At 39.5% G+C, this 13361-nt stretch overlaps 1 protein-coding gene and 1 long non-coding RNA gene across 2 annotated transcripts; one reads left to right on the top strand and one right to left on the bottom strand.

Moving 5' to 3' along the window:
- Positions 1–241: 241 nt before the first annotated feature.
- On the bottom strand, positions 242–6037 carry LOC134646025 (ornithine transcarbamylase, mitochondrial-like). The gene is made up of 10 exons (XM_063499695.1): positions 5872–6037; positions 5649–5787; positions 5477–5558; positions 2374–2461; positions 2028–2181; positions 1827–1949; positions 1606–1659; positions 1364–1513; positions 769–906; positions 242–657 (listed from the first exon to the last, which is right to left on the bottom strand). Exons 1-10 carry the CDS (start codon positions 5952–5954, stop codon positions 598–600), a joined length of 1071 nt encoding a protein of 356 aa, XP_063355765.1. The 5' UTR covers positions 5955–6037; the 3' UTR covers positions 242–597.
- Positions 6038–7603: 1566 nt separating this feature from the next.
- LOC134645873 (uncharacterized) lies at positions 7604–9569 on the top strand. The gene is made up of 3 exons (XR_010096592.1): positions 7604–7711; positions 9236–9342; positions 9489–9569. It is a non-coding gene; the product is annotated as an uncharacterized LOC134645873 (long non-coding RNA).
- The last annotated feature ends 3792 nt before the right edge of the window (positions 9570–13361 follow it).

Here is a 13361-nt window from a genome sequence, read left to right as displayed (position 1 = left end):
TATATTTAGTCCTGCAAGTCCAGTATATAAAGCGGTGTAATAGTGTGATTTTGTGAGTGCAGACTTTCAGCTTAAACTCAAAGGGTTTTATAATAAAATATTGCGCATTTTTATACACTTCCCCATTTTCAGAGGCTTAAAAGTAATTGAACAATTGACTGAAGTGGCTTCAAGTGAGGCCCTTGGTCACAAAATACATTTTATTAAACAGTATCTCTGTATCATTGGTGTATTGGTGCAAATTCCAGATATGTACTAAACATTTACAAAATCAGTGAACAGTTGTTGGGAGTATTTTATTTATGTATTAACCTCTAGTTCTTCATCTTCACTGAAGTTTTATGGCAGCTGTGGTGACACGTCACACAAAAGTGAAGTAAGAACTGTGAGCAATAAGAACCCTGGGAATTCCTGGGTTCTCTAACCTTGCCATGCACTTTGACACACAGACCTACTACACATAAACAGAAGAACACCACAGCCCCACGCTCCCACATGGCAGTTCTATCCTGAAGTTAAAATATGACAGCATTGCAACAGTCTTCTTTGAAGTCATCCCATGCCACAGAAAAGCTTAGTCCCTCTTAATAACTGATGTTAAAACTTCAGCATGGGGATCTGTGGCGTGTAGTCGGTCAGAAGAGAAACAATGAGGCCCTGAAAGACAGAAGACAGTTGTGATGGTCAGTTGAAAGAAAATTAAACTGGAGTTAAAAGGGGATTAAAACAAACTCAAACAGCACATTATGCGTTAACATTTCAGCCCACCATGATGGTCCATTTTCTATTCTCTGCCTCCGAAAAGACGAGAGAACGGGATGAGTAGAACACCTGATCATCCACCTCCTCCATTTTCCGAGGGAGACAGTGCAGGAAGGTCCAGTCTGACTTGGCCACACTTCCTGTCTGTAACAGAAGGGCATCAAACCACGGATAAGTGTTATCGTCCATGGAGTGTAAGGATTTTCAGGGATGTGACTTAGACTTTCCTTCCCTTCCTTGAACTTGTTTTCTTAATATGAAAGTATCTAACTGTGTATACTATACGCAGAAAAACTAAACTAAAACCATTTAAAACCAATTTCAGTAGGTGGTGACATGATGCATAAAAACAAAACTTTCTCAAAAACCATTTTTATACAGTTTTCTTGTCTTTATCCATCTTTATCTAAAAAAAAAAAACAACAACACTTACTTTACCGTGTTTTGTTATATATTCATGTATCATTAATACATATATACACACATATACACACCCATACATATAGCAAATAATTGATTTTTATCTGAAAAATATTAGTGTTTAAAAACAGGTAAAAAGGTGGAGAGTAACTACTTGACTGAAAGTAATGTCCTTCTTTACCTGCATAGAAATCTGGTATCCATGGAAGTCTTTTAGCCTCTTTTTCTTCTCCTCTTCCTGTCCCATACTGACCCAGGTGTCAGTGACCAAGACATTGCTGTCACGGGCAGCCTCCATGGGGTCAGAGGTCAGAATGAACTGGGTACCATGCTGAGACAGAATGTAATATTATTTATTAACATTAACCTTGGCAGAACACTTGAAACTAGAAGACATTAATGGCAAGTTTTAGAGGACCTCACCTGTTTGGCGAGCCTGTGTGCCTCTTCAGTAACGCCCTTGTCTGGCTCGTACCCCTGAACACAAAGATATGGCTTTATCTTACAGACACAAGAAGTGCGCAGATAAGAAGCTCAAGGCTGACTGCCTGCCTTTAACCTCAATCTACACAAAAACACATAAGACACAAAGACCAGAGTAAGAGAGCGATCACATGCATCCAATAGCACAACAAGAAGCCAACCTTCGGTGTAGCAACCTTAAGATGAACTCCGAGTTTGGCTGCAGTCATCATGAAGGAGTGGAGAACATTGTTGCCATCTCCAATCCAGCTCACCGTTAGACCATTAAGGGATCCGTAATGCTCCTGGATTTAAAGAAAAAAGGTACTGCATCGTTATCAACTAGTGCACTAAAATTGCAGAATACCACAGGGTAAGAGTACCTGTAAGGTGAGGAAGTCAGCTAGAATCTGGATTGGGTGATACAGATCTGACAGTCCGTTAATGATGGGGATTGAAGCCTCCCTATCTAGCTCCTCCAACATCGAGTGCTTGTAAACACGAGCCAAGACAACATCACAGAATCCAGAGAGAACCCTGTTGTGAAAGATCAGACATGCATAATGACTTTGTGGTTTATATACTGAGCCAGGAGGGAAATCTGGTTGAGAAAAACTGTTCTTCTTCTTCAGTAATTATAGACAGCAATGACAATCATGAGGAGAGTGCTGTAGAAAAGGTTAAAGCCTGCAGCTGCTTTTATTTCCCTGAGATAAACCAACAGCTCACCTGGCTGTATCTGTACAGCTCTCATTCACTCCCAGGTGGATGTCCTGTGAGGTAAGGAAACAGGGGTGTCCACCCAGCAGAGCAAATCCTGGAGTTACAAGATTAAGGTACTTTTAGTTTCCCTAAAAGTCAACCAGTGCTTTAAAAAGTGTACTTACAGTAAATGTGCAGGCAGGAATATATAGAGAGGAGTGCACACTAAGGGGAGTGTGGGGGTGGTGGAGAGGGGAAATGAGGAGTGCTGATCAGTGTTTTGGTGGGGGTTTGTACTGAAAGTCGCCTTTCAGCAGTTCTTTTGTGACTACATTAACAATGACTGCACTGAATGGCATTAGCCGGGCTCCTGCACAAGGATAGAGTTTTTTAATTTATGTAATTATTGGCTTAATGACCTTCCATGCAGTTAGACACCATTGTTAAAACCATAGTACTTTTAATCCCTATAGGTAAAGCTACATTAGCATGTTTTCATCAGTGAAATAAAGCAAGCATTCATTCATACATGTCATCTATGTAAACAAAGACTGACTTTGGCCTGATGTGACAAGACCATATTACTCACTGTAGGGTGTAACTGTATGGATCTATGCCAATATTAAATCAAGAATGATAGTGTTAATACATATAAATAATAAAAAAGCTGACTAAGAAATAAAAGGCTACAAAGCAAATATTGGGATGTATAATTGAAACAGTAATTATGGAAAAACTTCTGCCTTTGAAAAAATAAAACAAATAAAAATTTCGGGTTATTATCAAAAGATTGTGTAAGTTACTAATTTCACATCTTGACATCGTTAACTAAAAAAGTCAAAATTGAACGAAATAAGTTGAAAATTTTAAATTAAGGTTAAGAAAATTCATAGTTTTGTTACGGCCGTCATGAAGGTGTGAAGTTATGGATAACAAAAATGTTTTTGTGTGTGTTTTGTTGTTGTTTTTCCAATGGGAGAAGGCATCCATCATATGCATAAAGAAACACACAGAGCAAATTTCAGAATCAGTTTCATTGCTCAATTTATACACAATAACAACCTAAATTTGTGACTTACAGAAAAAAATGTTGTTTTTTCAGTGGTGGAAGCAAGTTTCCATTAATTTAACATAATATTAAATAAAAAAAAATGACTATTAGAAAAAAAAAAACCCTGAAATATATGAGTAACCAAACACGTGGAAAATATAAAGATACACAAGCAAAACAAAATGAAGACTTTGGAGTGGCCTAGTGTAAGTCCTGACCTGAATCCGATTGAGATGCTGTGACGTGACCTTAAAAATGCGGCTCATGCTCAAAAACCCTCCAATGTGGCAGAATTACAACAATTCTGCAAAGATCAGTGGGCCGAAATTCCTCCACAGTGCAGTAAAAGACTCATTGCCAGTTATCGCAAACACCTAATTTCAGTTGTTGCTACTAAAAGTGGCCCAACCAGTTATTAGGTTTTATCGGGCAATAATTTTTTCATACAGGGTCATGTAGGTTTGGATTTTTTCCTCTTAAAAAACACCTTTATTTAGAAATTGCATTTACTTGTGTTATCTTTGTCTAATATTTAAATTTGTTTGATGATCTGAAACATTTAAATGTGACAAACACAAAAAATAGGAAATCAGAATAGGGGGGCAAAAGCCTTTCCACACCACTACATATAGCAATGAAATATCTTGCATCCGTCAAATCCCATACCCTGAGCCACATGCAGTGTCGGGGAGTAACGGAATACATGTACCGCCGTTACGTATTTAAAATACAAAATATGAGTAACTGTATTCCGTTACAGCTACCGTTTAAAAAGGTGGTATTCAGAATACAGTTACTTTGTTGAAATGAATGGATTACATGGCAGTATTTTCCCGTTTCATATGTTAGGCTATGCCCTCTCTATTTTTAGTTTCCATGCCGGTGGAAACCGAAACAAAACATGCATTAAGAGGCTCTAATGCAGGGTTGGGCAATTCCAGGCCCCGAGGGCCGGTGTCCTGCAGGTTTTAGATCTCACCTTGGGTCAACACACCTGAATCACATGATTAGTTCGTTACCAGGCCTCTGGAGAACTTCAGGACATGTTGAGGAGCTAATTTAGCCATTTAAATCAGCTGTGTTGGTTTCAAGGACACATCTAAAACCTGCAGGGACACCGGCCCTTGGGGCCTGGAACTGCCCACCCCTGCTCTAATGTCTGTGTCTCAATCTCGCGGCCCATGTCACCTCCCGCATAATGACGTGAAGAAATATTTTAAAAAATTATTCACAAAAATTATTTAATATGAAGGCAATAGGCAGAGTGTTACAGGCATTGCCTTAAATAATGTAGCCTCATGGGCAGTGTAGTCCGTGCTGCAGGGAGAATGGACTGCCATGCCCGTTATGCGTCTGTGAGCACCAAGGGAGGGAGAAAAAGAGTAGAAAAGTACGAGCTGTCACCGAGCAGAAACGGGAGCTGGAAGCATGTAAATATAATAATAACCACTGCAGCCAAAAAGAGTGCCTGACGAGCCAAGTTGTAAGTAAGCTATTAAGACTCGACTGTACACTGTGTTCGTGTTTTCCTCCGAAACAATAAGTTCTGTTGGAGCAGCCTTTCAACGCCTCTCTCTGTCTCTCACTAGCAAAGTAGACTCAGACAACAAAGTAAAGCTATTTTTCAGCTACGAGCCCGACACGGACCCCGAAGTATTAGCCAGAGGTCCCTTTACGGTTTTACGCCTTTATGGTTCGGAGCCGCGAACCTGTTTTACAGGTGCGGAATAGTTTTCTATAGGAGATCGCTGCAAAAAGTGCAGCCTTACCTAATGTCAACCTACTGTTACTCATTTTATATTAAGATTTAAAATCTAGTTGGTATTGGTATGGCAAATAACCTTCAGTAAAAGTAATAAGTCACACAGCAATAGTACATTCATGTAGTTGTAAAAAGCATGATAATATATTAAGTAATCCAAAGTATTCAGAATACGTTACTCTCATTGAGTAACGTAACGGAATACGTTACAAAATACATTTTGGGGCATGTATTCTGTAATCTGTAGTGGAATACATTTTAAAAGTAACCTTCCCAACACTGGCCACATGCATATGCTTATATAGAAAAACTGACACCTGTTTCTGTGGACATTCTTGTTCTGGTGCTTCTCTTCTCAAATATCATTGCAATCGACTTTCCTTGTAGAAGAGGCAAATACTGAAATAGAAATGACTCTTAATTACACATCCAGAGGCCACAGAGTACATCAACTATAAGTACTGAAGTTTTGCAATTAAAGTTAAATACCTGTTTTTCGTGCTTGATCCGATGCTTGAGGTCTTCGGAGACCCACAGCAGCTTCTTGATTTCATCTGAGCTGAAATCCTTCAGAGTCAGACAGCTGCGACCTTTTAAATTCACCGAGCCGAGGCAGGCGGCTCCGGCGCTGGAAAAGCAACAAATATATTTTATCTTTTATCACCCGCACCCTACTTTCACAGCTCTTCTTCCACATTCGGATTTATCTTACCCAAACGCTCGTGCTGAACAGCTGTGCAGAGATTGGAAATATCTGGAAAGCGGGCTTTTTGCAGAAAACAGCCTGAGAGACATGGTGGCTCACGGTAAGTCCAGCAGGAGCGCAATGCTATGTGGATATTTCATCAGAGAGGAACAACTTCTGCATGACTCCTGTGTTTCAGGTGTCCTGCCAAAAGTAGTTACCCCCGGCAAAAACCGTTTCCCAATCTACGAGAGCGCGCAAAGGAGGAGGAGCCACTTGCCCAGCTTCGTTTCTGTACGCTACTTGTCACTGATCTGCAATCGCTGCAATAAAGCGTAAAAACTGGAAAACAACAGACTCGATTCGTGAATGGATTTTAATACTAACTTCGTGACATTGTAATGTGCCGTGCGGAAGACTATTGAAATAACCCGCTGGGATTAGTTTGTCCAGACAAAGACGTTGATACTATGGTTTACACTTCTGTAATGCATATTAGTGGTGCTATCGCGAAGGAGTTTATTTGCAAAATAAATCAGAGTATAACCAATAACCACAGTAACTTTGGAGAGGATTTCTTCCTCCCAGCAAAAGTTATGGAGGGGTACAGATTTTATCAGGCTGTGTGGCAGCGTCTGCCAAAATGTGTGTCCTCCCCATCAATAATGAACATTAGCAGAGTTTTTCTTTGAAAATAAATAAAAATTAAAAAACAAACAAACATATAAATATACGCGTCTTTGTCAGTAACGGGGCTTTTCAAAAATTTGCAAGTCAGTTTTGGGCAACCTTTCGTAGGCCTACTCGACTCCAGCATTGACACATTTTTCCAAAATCTTAGGTCACGTGGGTTTCCTCGTCAATTATTCAAATTAGTTCACGTTGTGCGCACGAACTGAAAACCTGAGTTCCTCTGAGCTAACGAGAAGATAACAATATGTTTTATAACCAACGCCACAAGAGGATGGAACCAGACGAGTACAGTTTGGTTGCAAATAAACTAAAAGGCAAGTATCCAGCGCTTTTCACGAAAAAAGAGAAATTTCTTCTCCGAAGAAAAGCTGCTATTTACGACATTGAAGGTAATAACAGCAACTTCGTAGCGTTTATTAACGTCATCGATACATATATTAACACATACACACAATGGCAAAATGTGTAGTCTTAATTAGTCTTAATTAGCTTGACCTTTCTTTGACCTAAACAAAAACAAGAGAAGCCATTTCAAAGCGTTTCTGCTGGCCAGGGATGTCATTGGACATCAATAATTGGGTGGGTACTCAAAAGAAACTCTGTAATTCTACTACAGCTAACTTATTTTAAGATGAACACAGCAATGTTTCTGTATCTCTCAAATTAATTTACTGTTGTGTTTCTTAGTGAATTGCTTTTGTTTTTGATTAGGTTTCCCAGTGCGCAGTTTGTCAGGCAAGTGCTGCAACAATTAAAAAAAACCATCGGAATACATTCCGATTAAGGTTAGTCATCGACAATAGAAAGTAATCACATTTAATCACAGAATGTTTTGATTGCTTAGAAACCTACTGATTGTTTACTTGAAAAAATTTGAACGGTACATTAGCATTCTGTGTCATTTCAGTATTATTAATGTAACTATGTTTTTCTTTTTAATGTTTCTCAGCCATTTTAATCGGTTGGGATGGACATTATTGGGAAACCTACTGAAACCAACAGCGGACATCAGTATATTTGTGTTTTTATTGACTATTTCACAAAATGGCCACAAGCATACCCTTTGAGGTTGAAATCAGCCAAGGACGTGACATACTGTCTCATAAAATTTGTCCACCAGTTCGAAGCACCAAAAAGGATTCTCAGTGACCAAGGCAAAGAATTTGTCAATTCTGTAAGTACTTTAGTCTTTGGTAAAAATATGTGCACGCATATTTGAATAATTTTTTGAAAATGGTTCCATTTCTGGTCTTTATTAATCTCTTTTTGAGATATTAGTATGACTGTTGTATATTTAACCTCTTAAGCCCCAAGGGGGTTTCTGAGCTTCCTGCTCGAAAATGCAATGCCTAAATTAAATTGATTATTTCTCTGCAATTACAAACTCTGTCCTTACAATCTTGGTATCAAAATGAAGCTAACACTTGGGACATTTAATCAGAGGTGTAAATATTAAAGCAGATATTACTCTGTCAAAGTTACTGAGACTGGAACACAGAAAAAGTAAGTAGATTTTATTCTCGCCTAATTTTTTTTTGTAATTTTTAGCATATAACCCTTTTAAAAATATGCCTCAGATCATATTTGGTTCCAGAAATCCAGTAACCAACATATAAGCATAATCTGTGCAAAGATTTGTGTTTCTAAAGTAAAACAGTGAAAAACTACAGCCCTGTCAATACATGAATATCCAGACGTTGTACAAAAATGTCCAATTTTGGCACACAATTGGACACCATGCCAGTTTATTTTTTTAGGTATTAAAGAGCAGAAATTAATAAATTTTATTAACAGGCCTAAAAATGCTTTTTTTAAAAATATATTTTTGAAGAATTAACCACACATTTACATGGTAATGGCCCTTTTCTGCCGTGCGCATAGAGCGCTTCATTGGCCTCTGGCCCTTTAAACTCTGAGGGGCTGTAACTTTGGTTTCTTTTGGTCAATTTGCATGATTGACACCTCTTTTTAATCGTTTTAGCCAATAGATTCAAAGTAACGATGCCACGTTCACGTCACTTCAACCAATCAGACGTTGTAATGCCAAAACCCACGTGTGTCCAAATTTACTGCATGTGACGTCTGTCCAGTCACGTGTCTGTAGGTGGGTCTAAAATGGAGGTTGTTGACGGAAGATGGCTCTGATGCACCTAGGTAGGCATGGTAAATAACAGCAATCACGTGGTTACCGGCTACCGGCGAAAATAATGGAGGAAATCGGGACGGTAAGCCAATTTCTGTGTTAGCGCATTTGCGCCGCTGTGTGTTTTTGTGGTCTTCTTTTGCGACTAATTCAGTGAATTCTGGTCTGATCGTGGTGAAACTTGGTGTGTGGAGTCAGTGATAGCTCTGGGAGCTAACCAGCCCATTTTTAACCGCTTACATGAAGTCTGAAGAATTTCTGGTTCGGTTTTGTGTGTTTAGCGGACTTCTGCGCATTTACGTAACTGCTCGTTTAATCGCGGCTTGTTTTCGGTGTGTTTGGTGGTTGTAGAAATGGTTTATATGACATTTTAGCTGAGATTCTGGGGTTTCTGTGGATATCACACATGTCTGGATTTATATTTCTCAACCGGCGTTATAACCGATTAAACGTGATCTCCTCCTTTTTGCCCCCAATGCCGGGGGCGTGGGGCTTAAGAGGTTAAATTCTTATTGTAATGTGCTTATAGTCAGTGTATATTACTTGCTTTTGCAGCTCAACAGAAGGGTATGCAGATTGTTAAACATTAAAAGAAGCCTCTGCTCGTTCTATCACCCACAAACAAATGGCTTGGCGGAGAGAATGAATGGCACCATTCAGAGGTAAATTGGAGTGCATGCAGCTTAATGCATAACACGTTCTACTTTTATGGGATTCATTCAACTTAAACATTAATGCATGACATTTAGCTTTTAAAAAATTAAAATGATCTTTCATATGAATGTTTTCCATGTGCTTTTATTGTCAGAGGCCTCTGTAAGGTTGTTGGTGACCATCCAGAATCATGGGATGAGTATCTGGATGCTGTGATGTTTGGACTCAGAACTAAAAAGCAAATGACCACCAAATACTCACCCTATTACCTGATGTTTGGCAGAGAGGCTCGTTATCCATCCGAAATCCCAGAAGAGTACATGGTATGTCTTTCTGTCTGTGACAAACTACATGAAAATCCCACACAAAGAACCTGTGTAAGTTTTTGAGGCACAGGCAGATCAGCTTCAATGCATGCATGCATAAAAGCACTACACCACTGAATATGTTTATGGATTGTTCCATCCCTCAATAAGTTTTCTTCATGTACAATCAATCGCAGGATACACTGAAGCTGTACCAGAAACGCATTGTGTCTTAAAACCTTACCAAAGACACTTAATGTTAATTTTCACTTTATGTTACGGCCCTAGCACAGCCTCCTCCTGAAGGTGCCTGTGTGGGCGTGTCCTTCAGTCTCTTTTGCCTGAGGTGCCACCTTTTCTCCTTTACACAGCTGACTCTCGTCAGTAATTAAAAGTATTTAAGCCCAGGCAAAGGTGAGCTCTGGGCCAGAGTGCCCTTAGTTTGGGTACAGCTTGTGAACTGAGTGTTTGTTGTGTTTGCAGCTAGTGAGCTGTGTTATTGTGGTTTGCAGCTAGTGAGCTGTGTGTGTGTTTGCAGCTAGTGAGCTGCTCTCTTTCTTTTTGGCTTACGTTTTACTTTATTGACCAACGCCTGAGTCTTGTTTGTTTTCTTAAATGGTGATAGCGGCTTGTCCGTCTCTTTTAGTTGAGTATTTGATAGGAACTTTAATAAAACTCTTTAATTTAACCCTTATGCCTTCTTGTCTCCTTTTTCTGACCCGGATACTTTTTGTTACTTCCCCCTCACCGCCTAGACCCCTCAGGGGTCTAGTTCTTTTATCTATGATCTGTGTATCTTACACAGATTATAGTAATAATAGACATTGCTTTCGCAAGACATTCAAAAGCTGTTGAAACTGGTGAAGGACAATGTGGTCAAAGGGCAAAATAAAAATGATGATGAGAGATGTTATCTTCAAAGTTGGTGACAAAGTTTTAAGAGCTAACATAAGAAGCCAGCAGAGGAAAGGGGGGGAAACTTGAAGAAAACTTTTTAGGCCCTTACATCACTACGCCCTGTTAAGCGAAGGTCAACAGTCTCCAGTGGACCCAGGTGGCCTTGAAGGAGGGACAAAGAGTTCTCACAACAGTCCTGTTTATCATGGAAGAATTTTTGTTGTTCCAGTCAGCTTCGCGCTTGGCAGGCCTTCAGCTGGCACCAGTGGGATAGCCGCTTGAGTGAAGATGTTGAATGTTTGGGTTTAGTGCGAACAACTGCATCCAATTTGTACAGTTGGTCTAATGTCCATCACTGGTTACCAATTCTCTCAATTCCCGTTCTTCTTCTCCAAGATGTTATCCAAATTGCAATCAATAACAGTCTTACTCACAGCCCTGCCCATCTTCTATCATGTCGGCCAGCCTTGTGGGATTTCGAACGCTTCTTGTTCTTTAATAAGCCAGGTCCGATCCAGCTCCAATCAGCCAGAACTCTGTTATCGTGGTTCCGAATTGGTAGATGTCGTTCAATGTCCTCCATAGAGTGTCGCCAGACACACGACGCAACCGACCATTGAGTATCTGGCAGCAAACGTCTCCGCAGGACAATCGAGCTCTCCCGAGCCCAGGAAGGTGTCAGTTTCGTTACCGGACCAGTTGATCAAATCCATAATTCTTTAGGTTTTAGAGAACAAGACTGAGAGACTCTTTGAGGGTTGGAGTTAGACGAGACTAGACGAAGACATAGAAGCTGCAGCAGGGAAGATAAGGGAGGGAGAGGGTGAAAGATGCGTCCGCCTCCTCTGAGAGCCAAAGAGAAAGAATCGACAGTGTGCCTTATGTATGAATTCTGGTTGTGCTTACTGACCGCGAACCGATTTTATGTGGTACACGGCGCTCAGCAATCTGTCAAAAAATGTTTTAGTATGACTTTGGTAAGCTACGAAGCCGCACCGCTTGATGGATTGTTGGAACATTACGGCTACTGTAGTCCGGAGCCTCGCGGAGTGATACGTACTGTGCTTTAACGTAATATTACCGTATTGTGTGTGTGTGTATAAGGACCACAAAGGGCACCTGTTAAGAGACATGATTACAAAGAGGATTTCAAACTCCAGGCTGTCAGTCACACAGTAGAACTTGGGAACAGAGCAGCTGTGAAATCTGTCTGTCTTTGTTATTATGCTCAGCATCTTTTAGTTTACATTTTGACTGCACAAAATTGTGAGATTTTTGTTATACACAAAAACAACATTTTATAATTTTATGGAGCATTATTATTTAATAAATGCTGATAATTCTGAGTAATTTTTTCATGTACATCTACGCTGTATGTTAATGAAGGTGCCTGTGTGAGATCTGGGACACAGCTTTAACTAAGAACTCTCTTTTTGTTCTTACCTTATGGCTTTAAAAAAATATCGAGATATATATCGTATATCGCCATCCAGCTAAAGAATATCGAGATATGAATTTTGGGTCATATCGCCCAGTCCTAGAATTAAGTATACTCTCTTTCTTTTTATGCCGAATGAAGATGTTAATGTTGGATTATTTACCAAATAATTATAATGTTGGTTATTCAGAATTGGTGATCTTAGAGTTAAACATGGGTCGTCCTCTGATCAAACTGATTGAACTGAAGCCTGATCAATTAAGCAAAATCTACAAAAATAATTAGCTCTAAACGATTCCAAAAACCCAAGAATGCTATGCATACCCAAGTTATCACCTGTAATTTGTGCCAGAGTACCAAATACAGAAACTTTAGCAAATGGAACAGCAATCCCACCTGTCTTTTTTCAGGTCCTTTACTAAGGGCATCAGTAGTTCATCAATTCCATATTTGTTTGCATAAAATATTGATAGCAGATGAATGTTCATTAAAGCTAAATTCAGACTGGGAGGAAGATTTCTAAGGATGAAGTAAAGGCAGCCAACTTTGTGTATAACCTTTTTTGAACCTAAAGGATTTGCACACTCAAATTCGTCATAGTACAGTTGGACTTGGATAGCAAACCTGAGAACAAAGGATGACTTTTGAAGTAGCTTCCATCACAGAAGTCCTGATATGTGTCAGACTGGATGCATATTTGCATCATCTCACAAATACTTTCATTCTTAAAAATGAACTGGAGTGTTTTCACTATGGGAATATATATATGAATTTGTCATTTACTCGGACTATCTAAAATATTTTTTACATTTGCTTTTCAGAACACATGTTAACAGTAGCATGTATCTTATTCAGATGTCTTCTAAATCCAGAACAACTTGATAATTGTAAACAACATCCTATCTGACCACATTTTAGTCTCAAATTGTTGCCAGGATATATTCCATGAACTAGTTTTAAATGTCTGGTACAGCTTTACTTTTGTTCAAAGGATAAAGTACAGAGAAAAAACACATAACCTGGTTAATACTTGTTCAACAGCCTTGCTCGCAACTCTTTGACTCTTGGACTTTCCACTGTTGTACCTACATCCATATTGTACACAGTGGTCTGCAAAAATGTGTACAGGTTGGACAGAGCGTCTTCATATTTCACACTGAAAACGAAGTGACACTTGAACAGCTCATCAAATGCACGCAGTGATGTGCATGACTGACATGGAAGAAGCTTTCGATCCAAGACAATGTAGAAGCTGAAAACCTGTGGTTTTGAAGTCCCTGTGGCCAGGAGATATGGCTGGGGGTTTCCTTCATTATTCATGAGGTGATCTTCAAGGTTCTGGTAGGACTGAAACACAATAAAAAGCATAACTTTATAAGCCTTTAGG

Source organism: Pelmatolapia mariae, linkage group LG16_19 (assembly GCF_036321145.2).
Source record: "Pelmatolapia mariae isolate MD_Pm_ZW linkage group LG16_19, Pm_UMD_F_2, whole genome shotgun sequence".
NCBI classification, from domain to species: Eukaryota; Metazoa; Chordata; class Actinopteri; order Cichliformes; family Cichlidae; genus Pelmatolapia; species Pelmatolapia mariae.
This window is presented reverse-complemented; position numbering and strand designations above follow the sequence as displayed.

What these genes read in the sequence shown, in the direction of transcription:
- LOC134646025 (XM_063499695.1), bottom strand. Translation starts at nt 5,954, where the DNA reads ATGTCTCTCAGGCTGTTTTCTGCAAAAAGCCCGCTTTCCAGATATTTC. An exon ending in CTGACTTCCTCACCTTACAG is followed by an intron (nt 1,950 to 2,027) that starts GTACTCTTACCC and finishes CTTTAAATCCAG; the next exon opens with GAGCATTACGGATCCCTTAA. An exon ending in TTAAGGTTGCTACACCGAAG is followed by an intron (nt 1,660 to 1,826) that starts GTTGGCTTCTTG and finishes CTTTGTGTTCAG; the next exon opens with GGGTACGAGCCAGACAAGGG.